Source organism: Gobius niger, assembly GCF_951799975.1.
Source record: "Gobius niger genome assembly, chromosome: 24".
Taxonomy (NCBI): domain Eukaryota; kingdom Metazoa; phylum Chordata; class Actinopteri; order Gobiiformes; family Gobiidae; genus Gobius; species Gobius niger.
In genome coordinates this window covers 10,454,769-10,472,175 of record NC_136875.1, presented here as the reverse complement: position 1 = coordinate 10,472,175, position 17,407 = coordinate 10,454,769, and the positions used below count along the sequence as shown (strand labels likewise).

The 17,407-nt window shown below is 40.1% G+C and overlaps 2 protein-coding genes across 4 annotated transcripts in view; both read left to right on the top strand.

Annotated features, from left to right (window-relative positions):
• The window catches only part of rabif (RAB interacting factor), a 118,496-nt gene extending 102,489 nt beyond the window's left edge, over positions 1–16,007 (top strand). Inside the window, exons 1-3 of one of the 2 annotated variants that reach the window (XM_079582350.1) lie at positions 11,589–11,695; positions 12,041–12,190; positions 14,829–16,007. In XM_079582350.1, coding sequence (XP_079438476.1) covers positions 12,047–12,190; positions 14,829–15,074 — 390 coding nt within the window. In that variant the 5' untranslated portion in view covers positions 11,589–11,695; positions 12,041–12,046 and the 3' untranslated portion in view covers positions 15,075–16,007. Of the gene's footprint in view, positions 1–11,588; positions 11,696–12,039; positions 12,191–14,828 lie in introns of those variants that run through there. The other variant, XM_079582351.1, reaches the window with a different exon arrangement.
• Positions 362–10,747, top strand: adipor1a (adiponectin receptor 1a). Of its 2 annotated transcripts, none has more exons than XM_079582334.1 (8): positions 362–454; positions 4,405–4,595; positions 4,731–4,838; positions 6,935–7,106; positions 7,727–7,913; positions 7,998–8,185; positions 9,276–9,469; positions 9,539–10,747. In XM_079582334.1, exons 2-8 carry the CDS (start codon positions 4,467–4,469, stop codon positions 9,665–9,667), a joined length of 1,107 nt encoding a protein of 368 aa, XP_079438460.1. In that variant the 5' UTR covers positions 362–454; positions 4,405–4,466; the 3' UTR covers positions 9,668–10,747. The 2 variants fall into 2 exon arrangements, with proteins under 2 accessions (XP_079438460.1, XP_079438459.1); XM_079582333.1 differs by having other exon boundaries at positions 373–511.
• Positions 16,008–17,407: the final 1,400 nt, after the last annotated feature.

The following is a 17,407-nucleotide window of genomic DNA, read 5'->3' as shown; positions in this document are numbered from 1 at the left end:
ATGAAAAACCACAAATAATAAATCGTTTATCATCATCATCATCATCATCATCAACCTTTATTGCAGACTCGAGGTCCAGTTAAAAAACAAAAACAAACACACAACATTTAGAGCAGACAACTGTACCAGTGTCGCCACAGTTCAGACTGATGGCGCGTGGCACTGACTTTGATGTTTGTCAAGCTCATAATAATCATATTGGCACAGTTGTTGAGCCGACAAATAAATCTGTACATTAAATTTCTCAAAACAGCATGAAAAGTTCGGTTATCGTAAATTATTTGCTGGGTTTTAAAAGCATACATTTTATTTTGAAACGCGTCGCTTCCGGGCTCTTATTTTGGCGGCCGCCCTCTTTTCCACGGAAGAGTTGTCAGCTTCCGGTGTGGCTAGTGTTTCTAATCGATAAATAATTTACCTTCCTAGTCCAGACTCAGAGCGTACCTTTTGTCAGGTAATACAACCCTGTCTTTCTCACACACGCAGATGCCAGGCTGCTCTCTGGGTTAAGGTATGAGATGATGTGTTTTACCGTCACTTTTCTTTAGGGAAAAAAAATCGCGTGAGGATGATTAAAAAGCAGTGTCGCGGATTTGGTAGCTCTGCGTTAGCTTGGCAACGTTAGCAGTAGACAGAAATCACATCTGCGATTAGTTACGAGTTCATTGCGACATTTTGTTCTTGCAGTGGCCTGTTTTGATATTTATTTAGCAGGCTAGTGGATCCGCTGCTAAAACGTTGCTAACGATGCTTGTCGTTGATATTTTTTGCTAAATTTGAGCAAAAACGGCTGCGCGTCATCACTGGTTTGGCCGCTTTGCTTGACATATTTGCGGAAATAGGCTTTAATCTTAAAACATGTAAATTCTCTAGTGATTTTGTGTATTTCAACAACTGAGTCTTTGTTGTCAAACCTGTTTTGTCATTCACATTTGTTCAGCGGCTCTAACAATGGTGTTACCCTTCAGCCAAAATGTACCGCGCTGTGTATCTGTCTCTTAATAATTAAATAATTTGACTAAAAGCTTTGTTGCCCATTATCCTTTAGGACTGACTGTTTTTTTACTCAATTGCACCGACAGAAGAGTCACGCGCGGGGCTTTTCGCCGACGTCTTATGTCTGTAAAAGGTTGTTTCGGCCGCTTTCAGATTGACGGATTTCATTTAAAGCCACACTGCGGAATTTTCCGGACGTCGTTACATCACGCTATCGATTAAACGCCTCTAATAAATATGTCGTCGACGTCAAACGTGCTCCTGGTGATCTGCTAGACACGGACAAACAATACTTGTGGTTTTTTTTTTAATGCAAAGTTTCCGCATCTCCATGTAAATTGGCAAGTGACGTCCCTCTCGTAGCAAAACCATGAGTCTGAGCTGAGAGGAGAGGCACGCGCGCTCACAGTAAAGACCTATGTTTATTGTAAATGAATTAATTCCATTTAAGATCCTATCCATGTGATTAAAGCAGTACCAAGTAACGTGTTTACCTTAATAAATCCTTTCCGTAGTCCCTGTGGGGGTAATACAAGTGTTTATGGGATGATTGGAGGGTCTTTCATCTCCCCCTGGTGTCTCTGGACAGAAAACCATGTTTGCAACTTGACTGCCACCGGTCCGGAGAAAGCAATACACACTAATGGAATCACGAAGAAGAAGCTAACATGCTAACGGGCAAAGCTAACTGCGGGCTAGCGTCACTTTAAACAGTATTTACAGCTAAGTTGGAGTGAAAAAAAATATTTCCATTGTATAATTGGATGCACAATAACCCTCTCTCTCTTCGCCTTTCCTGTCGGCGTAGTATTTACTCTCCAAGACAATTAATAAGTTAAAAAATCGTAACTTGCTACGACACCTGCAGTTGCGCTTATGGCCTCTAGGGGGAAGAGTTACTTAGTACTGCTTTAAATGTTGCAGTGTCTCGCTTGAAAGCATTAAAATCGAGTAATATTGAACTACTAACACACACAATTGATATAGCGTAGTATCAATTGTGCGTGTGTTTAAAAACGACAAAACTCAGGAAATGCACTACAATTACAATTTCTCACTGCAATTAGATTTCCAGCGGAACAAAAGTAATCCGAGTGACTGCGTGTTATATCAGTGACCTCCGCAAAGCTACGCGTTATCTTTTTGACCGAGAGTACTCACTTGAGGTCAGTGCCGTACTACCATATTTGTAAAGTTGGTGGTTTGGATCTTACAAAGGAATCATGATTTGAAATATATAATTATTTTGAAACAACGCCCAGCCCTAGTTTTAAAAGTTATTAGATGTTGCCCGATATCGGTTCTTCTATGGCCGATTTTTATTGGCTGATACCGACATGCTCGGACGATATTTTTGGCCGATTTTTCCAAACGTCAGGTCTATATTATGTAAAAACATAAACACTTGACCACTCCAGCAGTGGCCGATTTTATTTTACTTGATTCAATCATAGTTTCTGTTCCAGCTTTGATTAGCTTCCGCAAGCATTAGCATGCTGCCATAAGCACTAGCATACTGTTGCTAGCTGCGGCATTTTGTGCGGAGATCAATAATTACATATATAATACTTATATATAATACATAATAATTACACAAGTACATATAGGTATATAATTGTGTACTGACACTGATATAGAACACTCAGAAAGGATTGTACTTTGTTTATTTAAGGTAAATGTAAAAGTAATGTATAACTGTAGCATCATGAATTGCAAATGTAATGTACATGAACAAGGGGTCGGCACTTATAAGCTTTTGCTTCAGTCGACTCCCTTTGAGCTTCCATTAACTGTATGATTGTGAAACTCTGGAGAAAGAGAAAATGTTAATTGCTCAAATAAAACTACACAAACAAACAATAATGCAAGTCCAGAGGTTTAAACTAGCGATTGGGTTCTCCAGGTTCTGTGCTTCAAAATGACATGCAGCATGTCCATGTCATTGAGGTTTAGTGGAACTTGTATTTAACAAACCTTTCATTGCATTTCTCTGTGCCCTTGTGGCTTAGGGAGTTGTGGGAGGACTCTTTTTAACGCACTCACTTCCCTCTTTCCAATGCAAAAAGCAGGAAGTATCTTTCGACCGATAGCCGATATTGTATAATCCTCAAATATTGGGCAACCTCTAGTGCAGGGGTGGGTAAGTTTGCATCACGGAGGGCCAATTTTCATCATTGCTAAAACACAGAGGGACGAACCTCACTATTGTAGCCTCAAGTTAAGAACCATTTTCTGTGGTTCTAAAGTGGTCCGGCTCCGAGACCCGCCATTACCTTAATGACAAGCTGCGACCTAAATAAAACTGTCATTTGTCATATATCGTATAAAATATTGTATTTACCAAACGGTTTTATTGAACAAGCCGTACATTTGCTTTTAAGACTGAAATTTTGATCAAAACAACCCAATAATACTAATTTTGACAGACTCCAGTGTGTTTCCGTTTAGTTTCAGATGGAATATATTTAAAAAAAAGTTCCCTGTATAGGCTCACGACCCACTTTTAAGTCCCAACCCACCATTTGAGAATCACTGTTTTATATAATTATGATCAAGTGGGATGTTCTGCAAGGACATTTAAAAAATACACCATAAGAATACACTATTTCTCACATTTTAAGAGTATTTGAGCCCTTATTTGCACAATAATATTTCTCAAAATCATATTGAGGGCTGGAGGGCACTCTGCTCATACACAATTGTCTTCCCGTGGCTACCATAAATACCGTGTTCCAAACAAAGGACTTTTTAATTCAGCGATAGTAGTGCCCTGGACCTTCTATTGCCCTCCTGTAACACTCTTCTATCTGCACAGCGCTTTGGGAACGCTGTGTCTTCTAACGCCCAGCCCTCCATTGGGAATATTGTTTCATCTGAAGAAACAATTGTCCGTGCCGTTTGTTTGTTCACTCTATGCCTCGTGTATGGCACTTTAGGTCGACTGTACAGTTTGTAAGTGCTTTCCATGTACGATTGTACGTGAGTCACAGCCAAAAGAAACACTTGTGAATTCAAAGTATCTATTCTGCACACAGTTTTTGGAAGTTTGTTATTATTAAACACATAACCGTTTTGATGAGTTTTTCCTCTTTGTGCTTTATGGATTAACTTGGCATGCTTGGGCACTGACGCTCACTTCATGTACAGCCAACACTAGCCACTTAAAGAAATGAATTGTTGCCTTGTTAAGATTATGGCTCAAGTCATCTATGCATCATAGGCTCTTGTCATTAATTAATTGGAAGGCTTCTTATAACCTAGAAACATCTGTTGTCTATGTAATCTCTTTGAATGTTATTTATATCTTTCCTAAGACGTTAAAATGACATAGACAGTTATTTTACCAAGGTCACAACATTGAAAGAGGCAATCCATATATCAATCTGCTTTCAATTCTCATTTTCTCAGGAGTATCGTGTCCCCGGTTCGAAGCGGTGCACAGACAGTGAGTGGGCGCTGACAGTCTCCCTATGTCCGGACGTAACGGGTCTGCAAGTGATGCAGACTGCGGGATCTCTGAGGAAAGGGACCAGGATGTGGAGCTGTTGGAGCTGGGGCCCCTGCTGAAGGAAGGGGCCGCCAAGGGAGCGGCCGCAGAGGTAGGTGTACTCGAGTCACTTTTGCGATTCCCCCTTTCAGCCTTCCTCTGCTCAAATGTTAATGCTCCGGGATGTGTTTGAAACGGCTCTGTGAACTGAATCTTGATTATTAAATCCGTGTATCCGTTTTTGAAGGGCGCAGCGATGCTCGGGGATGAGGAGGATGACGAGGTGGGGGAGGTGGTGACTCTGCCTCTTCAGGCTCATCACGCCATGGAGAAGATGGAGGAGTTTGTGCACAAGGTGAGATTTGGGCCTCTGTGGCTCAATGCTAGAGCTTTTACACACAAAGCCCAAAGTCGGCGTTTCGGAGGAGCTATAGGCACAAACTGGCAGACCGCGTCAAGTTCAAGCAGCACTTTGAGTGTTTGAAAAAGACTAGGGATGCCACCGATACCACTTTTTCTGAAACAGATACGAGTACTTTGATTTAAGTACTTGCCGATACCGAATACCAGGCATTTTCTTCAATACTCTTACTTTTTTCACAGCAGATTGGTTTGTAATTAGTTAATTTACTCATGTACATTTCCTTAAGTAAAGTAGGCGACACATTTAAGAGCAGTTATATTAGAATTGTGCTGATGCCATTTATTTATTTATTTTATTTTCATTCAATATAATTTTGAATTTTTATTGCACTGTCCATCATAGACAGAAAAGCCCATGTCCAAATGCTTCCACTGCCTGTGCTTTATTCATGTATGTATTTTTATTTAACAATAGTATTGAGATGTTACTTAAATGGTCTCTTTTCGTCTTTTCAGCTCCGTGTGGATTTTCTCGTGTGTTTTGTAGTAACTTAGCGAGAAGCTACAGCGTTTTCATTGTTCTGCTGCAGCTCATTTTCGCTCAATATCGACATGCTGTATCTCTTTATTTTGGATTTTCTGAGGACTTTGTATTTGCTGGGTTAGTTTTTCAGATGAATAAACCCCTGGGCATAAAACGGCGTCAGAATGGCCAAAACTGCTAGTCGCGAGTTAGCAACGTTAGCCTGTATCTTGTAAGCACTGCAGACTCCACGCTGCAGCACTAACAACATTAAGACAGGTGCGACTCGTAGGTGCGCTGGCCGAGTCCAAGTCGGAGGCCGCAATACACACTAATGGAATCATGAAGAAGAAGCTAACAGGCAAAGCTAACTGTGGGTTAGCGCCACTTAAACCGTATTTACAGCTAGGTTTGAGTGAAAAAAATATATTTCTATTGTATAATTGGATGTGCAATATCCCTCTCTCTCTTTGTCTTTTCTGTCAGCGTAGTATTTACTCTCACGGACAATTAGTGAGTAAAAAAACAAACAAATACAGTGGTGCTTATGGCCTCTAGGAGCATGAGTTACATAGTTCTGCTTTAAACCAGAAAATCCTTCTTTGTTTGCAACATAAGCAGGAACAGAATTTTCAAAAGTTAACGATCAGGCTCCTCCCCCTCCTGATCGGACCTGACGGGCTGGTTCACAGGAAAAGCTGGTCTTAACGCGGGAGGATACACCCTGATAAGTCACTGAGATAGACTTTACTTACTTTACATCAAAATACAAGACCATGTGGTTGATTTGGTACATTTTATTTGGACTTCCAGACTGACTTTTATATCATAGATTAGATAGTGGCCAGTTTGCGTGGATAATTTTCCACTATGGGAGAAAAGTTCCCCTAACTCGATGCAAGCGATATTATCCATGACTTGCCATCATTGTAATAAATGGTTATCACAGCATAATGAGCTTGTTAAAGAGTCCTCTATCTGAATAAAGATAACATCAGCATCAACTTCCTTCCTAAAGATAACAACAGATTGCCTTTAGCTGATACAAATGGCTACTGCAGCCGTTATAATCCTTATCTATCCAGATTTGTTATCTAAAACGTTTAGTGACCAGAGTGTATTTACTTGCACTTAAAATTTAATGGAAACAACTTGGCGTTTTAATGTAACTAACTCTCTTAATGGCTTTCTGGAGAGCGAGAAACAAAGGCGTCCATCTTGAAAGTCTATTCTCCCTCAAACTATTTAGTGCCCCGACTTGTTTTGCAGTAAAAACTATGTAGTCCATAAATGAAATGTGATTTGTTAGCGCACATCTATGTGTTGAAAGATTTTTAAAGCCGTCTTTACATTTTCAGTGCCTGTGAGAACCAGATTCTGTTCTATATTCTTTCTGTGTCGGTGACAGCGTAAATATTGCAGTAGTTTGTCACTGGATCTGAAACTCTAAACTCGGCTGGATTTACAGGAAGGAGGGTTATGGGCGTTACTGAACACGGCCAACAATTATACAGTGTTCTCTTTGGACTATTGTAAAGTAAATGTGATCAATTGTTTTTGCCCAGGTATGGGAGGGTCGCTGGCGGGTGATCCCTTTCCACGTTCTGCCCGAGTGGCTGAAGGACAACGATTACCTCCTGCACGGACACCGGCCGCCCATGCCTTCATTCAGAGCCTGCTTCGGGAGCATCTTCAGGATCCACACTGAGACGGGCAACATCTGGACTCATTTATTAGGTACGGTCGAGCGCGTAAACCCACCCGTAAATACGTTTTGTTTTGGCTGACTCAACAATCGATGCCTAAAATCAAAATGTTCTCTTTTTTCCATTGACCCGGACATGCGTCATCGTCCCAAATGTGTCAGTGCAGTTATGAAGGAGTTGGTGTTTCTGAAACTTTCTGTTAGTCATAATTGATCAGTCTGTGGATTTATAAAGAGGGGTTTATTTGACACAGCAGTTCAAGTTGCCCGGATTACTTTTGTTCCGTCGGAAATCTAATTGCAGCGAGAGCGAGAATTGTAGTGTATTTTCTGAGTTTTGTTGTTGCTAATAACCAGCTGGAGGTGACGCAACTTCCTCATTGTTTCTGTTGCTGGGTTTGGAAGGTCGGATTATCATGCACCGCAGAGGTACCTTACGGTGGACCTTATGACGTGGCCCTCAAAGGTGAAGGAAGAGCAGGAAGAAGGAGCTATTTTTGCCACTATTCAGATGCGCCCTATATTGTGCCCGTAAGGACATTCGCTTGTCATTGGGCAAGCTGTCAGGATGATTACAGCTCTGATTTATAGCTCTGTTTTGCCGCCGTCCTCACTTCTCCTCTGTTCATCCGTCTCCCTCCATCTCTCTCAGGGCTGATCCTGTTCATCTGCCTGGGCACGCTCACCATGCTGCGGCCCAACATGTACTTCATGGCCCCCCTGCAGGAGAAGGTGGTGTTCGGGATGTTCTTCCTGGGGGCCGTCCTCTGCCTCAGCTTCTCCTGGCTCTTCCACACCGTCTACTGCCACTCGGAGAAGGTCTCGCGCACTTTCTCCAAGTACGTAACCGTGTAATAAACCGTATTCATGTGTAGAGACGGCAGACGGCCTCCACACTCTGATCTCCATGTGCCTCTCTGCAGACTGGACTACTCGGGCATCGCGCTGCTGATCATGGGCTCGTTCGTGCCGTGGCTGTATTACTCGTTCTACTGCTCTCCTCAGCCGCGCCTCATCTACCTCACCGTCGTCTGCGTCCTGGGCATCGCCGCCATCGTCGTGGCTCAGTGGGACCGTTTCTCCACGCCCCGACACCGCCCCACCAGAGCAGGTGCGGCCGCTTGAGTGTTAAGGCATTGTGTGCACTTTGGTCTTTCCTGTTTTCAAACCTTGACAGATAGAGGAGTGTAGTAGATCCAAATTTATTCCAAGGTTTCCGAACACACTGGTTCTTCCCTGAGATGAGGGTATGTGAGCACTACCGGACTGTCATGTCATGTAATGCGACAGGTTTGCTATAACTAAAATGAGTTCATGCAGCACAGAAAGCACGCAGGCGTCTTTTTTTCTCATTGAAAGAGGCATTATTCTGCTAAATTAACAATTAAAGGAATAGGCCACCGTTTTTACATACTGAGATATGTTCTTATCTTAGCTTTGACGAGTTCTTTAGGACCTGTCTGATCTTCCCCCGTGCCTTCAGTCACGTAAACACAGCGCAGACGGCGTTAGCATTTAGCCTCTCCCTCTCTCCACTATAGCTCCAAAACAGGTCAAGATAGAAGCTACCAAGCTCTTCCACGTTTTCCCTATTTAAATATGGTTACGTGAAGTGTTCCACTACAAAGTATAATTACACAAAATTAAACAATGTGGATTTTCTAAGCGGATAAAAGGGGGGACTATATTGTAAGGCGTAATAATACCAGGAGTAGTTCGAAATCCACGCAGTAATCTTCACTTTACTGCGCAGTAATCTTCACTTTACTGTGCGGATGCCAAATTACTCTTAGTATTATTACGCCTTACAATATAGTCCCCCCTTTTATCCGCTTGGAAGAGCTTGGTAGCTTCTATCTTGATCAGTATTGAGGGGGAGAGGCTAAATGCTAACGCCGTCTGCGCTGTGTTTACGTGACTGAAGGCACGGGTGAAGACCAGACAGGTCCTAAAGAACTCGTCAAAGCTAAGGTAAGAACATATCTCAGTATGTAAAAACGGTGGCCTATTCCTTTAAGAGCTTTTTACCATGTTACAACATTGTCTCATCAAAAACATACGTGGAGCTGTGTTTACCACTAACTCTCTTAATCCATTTGTCAATTTTGGGTCTTTGCCAGTGGCCTGAAACGACACGCTACATTTAACTTTTATCAATGCATCTCACTTCCTCTCTCACTTCTCCTTCTCTCTTGTGCCAGGTGTTTTCATGGGTCTGGGCCTCAGTGGGATCGTCCCCACAATGCACTTCACCATCGAGGAAGGCTTCGTGAAGGCGACCACAGTGGGGCAGATGGGCTGGTTCTACCTGATGGGGGCGATGTACATCACCGGAGCCGGTCTGTATGCCGCCAGGATCCCCGAGCGATACTTCCCTGGAAAGTGCGACATCTGGGTAAGTGTCTTGTGAGGCGAGGAACACTACAACAAACGTGTCTGATCCGTCTCTTTTCTCTCGTTCCAGTTCCACTCCCATCAGATTTTCCACGTGCTGGTGGTGGCGGCCGCCTTCATTCATTTCTACGGCGTCTGGAACCTTCAGGAGTTTCGCTACGGCCTCGAAGGCGGCTGCACAGACGACACTTTGCTCTGAGCGACTGTGACTTCAACTCGTTCAACACTATTCAACACAAAGCAGATGAAATACAATTGAGCGCACAATCATACACGGACACACACACACACACACTGCCTGGTAAAAAAATAAAACAAAAACAAAACGGTGACCTCCTGGATATTACTAAGTATTATTCAATAGTAGTCTCTTACAAATTTGCTGAGTTTATATTCTTGTTGTGTCATGTATTTATTTTTTTTTCTCAGGCAAAAATACAATTAACACGTAAACACATTCATACACGACAAATACAGCCACACGCAAACTCCAAATTCACTCGAATCCACTCACAATGCTGCTGAAACCTCCTCGTCCTCCTTTACCCAAACACTCCCTGCGTTCCTCAATTTATGTTCTCAATTTTGTTCTTTTTATTTAAATCCAAGAAAGTAGCATTACCATCCACTGAACGGCTTCCAAAAGACACAAAAATTGAAGTAAGGACATATTTTGCCCCAGTTTTCCAAAAATCTTTTGTTACTGCTGCGCAAATAGCACAAGCAACATTTTTCCACAATCTAACAATGAATATTCAAATAAGCATTAGACAATTGAAGGTTTGAGGGAAAATACTCAAATCTTTCTTTATAAGTGATTTACTATACTCTAAAGTTGGATAAGTTTGATTTGCTTTTTCTCAAATTGATATGTTTCAACTTAGGAACTATCACATTTGCTCTAAAAGTCATACTCTGTGAAGTAGCAGCTAACTTCAGGTTGATTTTTGCTTGTAAAAAAATATGAATTTCTAGACTAGTTCCTGAGCTTTGCACAATGTACAGTTCTAATCCGTTAGATTGTGGCTTTGTGAAAATGCGGTTTTGTGCTAGAGCTGCAGATACAGGTGTAAATGTTAAATGCACCTCACGCTTTTTAAACCTGGACTTTTATTCTTCCTGTGCCTTAGGCCGATGGAAATGTTTTTAAACAAAATGGCCGACACCTTGACGAGCCTCAGATCCTTCTTTTTCTCGCCATAATGTTCAACTCAATCATTTCCTAAACTCCAGTCTTAGGTTGTATCAACTGCTGTTTAAAAAAAAAAAAAAATCAAAATAACTTTTTCTAGATTTAAGCTTTATAACTAAAACATGTGTATTCTTTGTGTACTGTTCTGTGTAGGTTAAAATTCATACATTTCTTCGAAATGTAAACCTTAATATTTATTAATGGTAATCTTGGAAAATATTGTAATAAATCTTTCCACATGTATGTCTCTGTGATGTTTCTTCATTTTCATTTTAAATGTATGTTTTATATTTCTGTATGTATTAATTGTAAAGTTGTCGAAATGGGTCGCAAATTATATTTAAGAAAGTCTACATTCAGGCAGTAACAAATCACTTTATCTGTCTTGTTTTTCCAAAGTTTTTTTTGTGGCGTTCTTTCTTTTTTTTTTGGCCCATAGGCTTACACTTCAGGGTAAAAAGGGGGAGGAGTCATTCAGCAAATTTCCATTACAAAAGCGCTATGGAACGGACACTGTTCTGCCTTATTTTTGCAGCCCTGCTATACCTGATCTTTAGAATACAGTTATGAATGGAGAGAGTACATTATTAAAATAGTTGTGACTGGGTTTTTTTCAATTTGTTTTTTGTACTTTCCTAATGGATTCTGAGTTCTTCACAGCGATGGTATAAATACGTTTCACAACCTACAGCGTCACTGTCAAGGAAAAGAAAGCTTTATATTTAGGTGCACAGTATAGGAGAAAAAAAACTTAGGAATGTTATCTGTTTAGTACTTGTGTGTGTTTTTAAATCGTGTATTGTTTTGCAAGGGTTAGACAGCTTTTAGCAAGTTTATAACTGCTGCCCTCTAGCGGTGTTAGTAAAATATCAACGGCGGAACTTGATCTAGAGGAACAGGTTGTTTCTGCCCGGACAGATTTTGTGTTGCAACTTCACACACACAACAAAACATACCTCTGTTTGCCGAAGCTTTTTTTCCTGATGTACTCAATATTTTGAATCAATTTATCCTTATATCAAGCTTATTATTAAGGTAAGATTTTATGTAAACCTTTTGCTACATGTTCGGTATTTATTTTACGCGTATTTTGCGTCTCTGAATCATTGACAGAATGTCTCCTTATGCTGATGCTATGAGTGCATGTAAGTATTCAGTATTTGGCAGGGCTAAATTATGCAGTACAAACCACCGTTATGTTTAAACCTTTATTATCCATTCATTCGTCTATACGTAACTGTATAACATAAAGGATTCGCCACATTATTCAGGTATTTAATGGCAAATGGAAATGGTAAGCGCATGTGGTTGTGTTCCACTAATTTGTCAGGGCTGCTTGGCGGTGAATTTTGGTGTCGATGTGCGTTTGTTTTAAGCAGAAAAAACATGGATCCGAGTGAGCAGCCTAAAGAAAGCCCTGAGCGATCCGAGCTGGTTTCCGAGGAGGGGAAAAACATCAAGGCCGTTCTGTGTCAACGCTGCGGCTCCAAAGTGCTGTGTCCCGGGATGGCAGTGTTCGCGGAGAAAGAGGTAAAAGGGTGACATGATTTTGGAGCCTGTGGATAGAAAACATGCAGACCTGACGTTGCCAACAAATAAATAAAATGATTAGAATAACAATGGCCCATACTTGTATTGCACAAGAGTGTCTAAGGACAGAACGACAGTCATTATTCCTTCATTCATTCCATACTCAGTTGTGGTAAGTCAGGCTGGGACAAATATCGGATCGGACTTGGATCTTTCAATACTTGTGTACTTTTTTATCCTGCACTCCTTTGTTTCCCAGCAACAGCACTTTGTTACATTTTGTTTTAATAAATTTTTCAATCTTAACACTAACAAGTGTTGAATGGCACATAACTGTTATATATTTGAAGTTATACTCCAGCCCACAAGGAAATTCTCAAATTATGAATGTTATTTTACAACCGACAGAAAATCCATCACCACCTGCATCTCCACTACGAGGCCTTTGCTGTTGCTTGTCTCAAACTGTCATGAGGATAATCTTAGGATAGAGGCAAAACGTAAGCATGTGCCTGAAAAAGTATGTTTAGTTTAATAGCTTTTAAACCTAGACAATACTTTATTGTAATAATAATAATAAAACCCAAGTGTTTACAATGAACACTGTATTTTACCGCCTGTTGGTTTTTGATTAATCCATCTGGACATTTATGTCTGCACTGGGATACACTGAAATACAAATACTTGTGCCATGTTTTACTAACTTGATGCCTACAGTTGCTGATTTGTTTTGTTGAAATTTGCAAAACAGCACAACACAGTGTCTATAAATGAAGGAAGTGTTTTTAGATTCATAATTGAGTATTGATTAAGGTTATAGTACACTTTATTGATCCCCGTCGGGAAATACATTTTCTGCATTTGACCCATCCTTCAATGCCACTGGGGCAACCTGTAAGAGCAGTGGGCAGCCGCAGTAGGCAGGCGCCGCACTGCAAAAAGTAAATATCAAGCATTGGTTTAAATGACTTGAATTGAGGAAATGTATCTTGTTTTGAGCGGTTTTCACTCACTCAATTTTCCTGATCGGACCAAGTTTACTTTGCTTGTTTGAGGACATTTCACACCAGTTCTAGTGTAAATCTCGCTTGAAATAATAAAGTAATGTTGCCAATGAGATAAGAACAATTTTCTTACCCCATTGGCAAAGAAAATTACCTGAAATAAGGATGAAATGTATTGAAATGAGTCAGAAACATCTCAGAACAAGTTAAATAATCCAGGACAAATGCCCAACAACATCCTAACCAGTCAAAACAACAAAAAATTTGATTATTTTGCTCAAATTGAGATGTTTATACTAGTCTAGTTAATTACTTTTTGCAGTGCGGGGACTGGCTGAAAGATTCATTTATTGTACATGTTTTTAGTGATAGGGGAAAGTACCCGGAGGAAACCTGCGTAGACATGGGGAGAACATTCAAACTCCACACAGAAAGGCCCCGTCCAGGGATCGAACCCGGGACCTTCTAGCTATCCTTGCCATTGTATCCTTGACAAGGATACAATGACTGTCTGGACCACTGTCGCTCAGCTGCAACATATCTGAACTAAAATGTAACATCTATTTCTAAATCTGATTTTAATAGGCTTATGCTATAACCACTACTTTAGAGAATTACGTATACTAAACTGAAGATCCTTCCAAACAACTTAAAGTGAGAGAATTCACTTGAGTACTTGGTAGTCCCAGTCCTTGGGGAATTTGCATATCATTACTCCAGTGTTTTCCAGTTTACCCCTACAGTTCAGTTTGCCTCCTTAAGACGGATTGTTCCAGTTCCTTGACTGGCAAAACACCTTGGGCAAGACACTTTCTCATCCTTGTGAGTGTTTTATGTCAGTGTGTAGCAGTGTTAATTTTGACAACATATTTTAATTTAGTTTTAGTCTTAGTCTTTTGACGAAAATGTAATTCGCTTTTAGTCTAGTTTTAGTCAAAAAAATATCTTCTAGTTTTAGTCGACTAAAATTGCAAGTAAAATTACTAAATTCGTCTTAAATTTAGTCGACTTTGCATTGATAACATTAATTATAATCATATTTAATGTTGTTCCTCTGCTTCATGGAGCTGCTCCACATGAACAAAGCTCAGAGCTGTTCCTTTGGCAGAGAATTTACATGATCTGAGGCTCTTTCAGATGGACAATAGAAGTTTGGATGATTTCAGTCTCTCCCTTTCATTTTTATTTAGTCTTATTTTAGTCTTATTTTATATCTGGACATTTTAGTCATAGTTTTAGTCTCATGAGAAACTTTTAATTTAGTTTTAGTCCAATTTTAGTCGTCAAAAGTATCACTTTGACTAAAATTAAGACTAAATATTTTAGTCGACGAAATTAACACTGGTGTTTAGCCAAAAACGGACATAATACAGTAATTGCAGAATGGTCACTTCACATTTGTCTCCGTCCCACTGTGTCCACCAACAGTGAGTATCAAATGAGTGACTGAATATTTGACAATTTGTATTTTTTATTCTTTTAAAAAAATATTGCCAATTAATTTTTTTGACCAAGTTAAGGCTGTTGTTTGATTGTAAACTCTTTGTTCCATCTTTCGGAATCATTGGCTATTTCCTGAGCCAATTAGAAGGTCTAGTAAAGCCAAAGAAACCGATGTCTTCTTTTCTCCACAGCTGTTCCTTCCGTCGATGCGTAAAAAGTCTGGTTCTTTCGGCTCCGATGGTTCGGATGGAGACACGCTGACGTCTTTCTGGTTGGTCCATGACATGTTTGATTTCGAAAATGTGGGTTTCACAAACGACGTGGGGCGCATCAAGTACCTGATCTGTGCGGACTGTGAGATTGGACCCATCGGCTGGCACTGTCTAGATGACAAAAAGAGCTACTACATCGCCATGGAGCGGGTCAACCACGAATAACTGTTTTAAAACAAATAACTTTTTTATAATGAGTTTAACTATGCATCTTTTTGTGGGTTATTGCTGATGTTTTTTTTCTTTCATGCAGAATTCAAATCCCACTGGGGAACATAAAGGACAATACAAAGCTTATACAATACTGTTTAACTCTCAAAAGTCCCGTTGTGAGTGAAAGTGGCTAAGTGCCTCAAAGCAAGAAGGTCTCAAGTTCAATTTCTAGACTAGGAACACTTGAATACCAGTGATACACACGGGGCACACGACACGTTTCTCTTTGGACCTACCACAAAGTATACAAGCTTCTAACAAACTTGAGTCTTGAAAGCATGTGATCGAGCAAATGATTTGACATCATATTTGAAGAATTTGGCATTTTGTAGCTAATAGCCCGGCTAATTGCTAAATGGTTCTCACATGTTTGAACGGATTCTTTCTCTGTTTACGCATGACGATCTGGTGGTAGTCCCCCTGTCGGGCCTGTGACTAAAGCTCCATTGTTTGAGCTGTAACTGGGCTACGGTCACTGAAATTTTTACCTCTAAACTAATTCAAGAATGACATGCATTTATTTCACTTAGTTGAAATCCAAGCGAAAGGGTTTTTGCAGGCTTTTATACACGATAAGACCCCAGATAGACAAGATATGTCATTGTTTTCAGAGAACATTATATCTTAGCCTTAATTACTTGTGATTCATTCAATTCCAGATGAATTGTTATTGATTTAATCCAAGCCAATCTCCTGTATCTTGTTTATTTTACATGTGAAGCAGATCAATGCAGTATCGGTTAACCCTGTGGAGCTGTGTTGATAAAAAAAAAAACAATGATGGTATTTAAAAAAAAAGCTTGTCTTTGATTTGAAGATGTTGTATTTTGAATTTGAACATGATTTTTAACATGAATAAAACATGTAATCCACATTCATTTTGTATCCACTACAAGGCTACATACATTTAAGCAATGTGTGATAATAAACATCACAAAAACATGTCAAACCAGGAAGACTAGTTAGAAATTCTGCTAAACTGTTATCCTCTTGATGTTTTCTTCATGTTCATTCATCCATACTGCATTTTGTAAGTGATGAGGCTCATTATATGTATTTATGCAACCACCCCGCAAAATTTGATGATTAATATCGTTTGCTTCCGCCTCAATATATATTCAAGTTTACTGTTAAAAACAAAACAAAAAAACGATTGTTATTAATGAAGACCATCTGTTTTCGATTTCGATCATCATACTTCTGTGTTATATTTCTTTCTTTTTTGTTTATTTCTACGCAAACTTCGGTTAAACCCATGAAAATCTAATGTTTATAATCTTCTGAACACGTGACTGCGGACCAATCGGAGCGCGTCTCCTGACCATTTAAAAACGGAGTCCCGGCTCGCGCGCAGGGATCTCAGGGGTGCGTTCGATTCGCGACACGGCGCCAAAGGGGGGCGCTTGTTCAGGAGGCCGGACTCATACGACCGGCCCACCGCGCGACGGGAAGGCGTTGAAATCGAGCGCGCCTCGAGTGCGAGAAAAGCATCGGACCAATGAACGATATGATCTGTGCAGCGGCTGAACTATTGTGCGTTCAGCGTGTCAAACAAAACAAACCGGAGTTGGTGGTAGAATGTTTTTAAACACAAATCGGTCTCTGTGTTGAGGGGTAACCTGCTGGTTTTGCTCAAATCATGCACAGACTTGAATAAACATCCTGTAATAAATGCATGAAATTCACAATAAATAAATAAAATGTATCTACACAAAATACACAATTAAGATAAGATGAGATAATCCTTTATTGAGCTCAAAAAGGAGAAATTCACTTGTTTCAGTCGGCGTTCAAGAGTTAATAAAGTGCAGTTGATACAGAGATTATTGCACATGTTACTTTACAGTCTTCCCATGATACAGACGGCATCTCAAGGGGGCGTGGCCTCGTCGAGGGGGAAAATATAATCTTTTGGGAAACACAATTTTTCACTCTTTTTTAGCCATTTTCTGGTGGAATATGAACTTATTTATCACATACAAATAAAGTCAAGTGTAAATCGGGTCCATAGGGATATTTTCTCACAGCGGATTGTTCAATAGAAGTGAAAAAACGGCAGTTGTAGCTCGCGCCAGCTAACCGTTAGCATTAGCCCGATGCTAACATGTAGCATTATGTTAGCATTCTCCGTTATTTATGTATTTATGGGCTGTTGAACCACTTTGCTCAACCCCATGTCTTTGTATCTTTATTTAGTATAAACTATATTCATAATTCAGCGTTTGCTAAAGTAGTTTTTGAATAATTAGAGAAAGTTTAAATTTTTTCAAAATTGTTTTCCCCCT

Coding starts and splice junctions, on each gene's coding strand:
- adipor1a (XM_079582334.1), top strand. CDS start 4,467: ATGTCCGGACGTAACGGGTCTGCAAGTGATGCAGACTGCGGGATCTCT. Junction 4,839..6,934: donor TGGAGGAGTTTGTGCACAAG/GTGAGATTTGGG, acceptor GTTTTTGCCCAG/GTATGGGAGGGTCGCTGGCG. Junction 9,470..9,538: donor CTGGAAAGTGCGACATCTGG/GTAAGTGTCTTG, acceptor CTCTCGTTCCAG/TTCCACTCCCATCAGATTTT.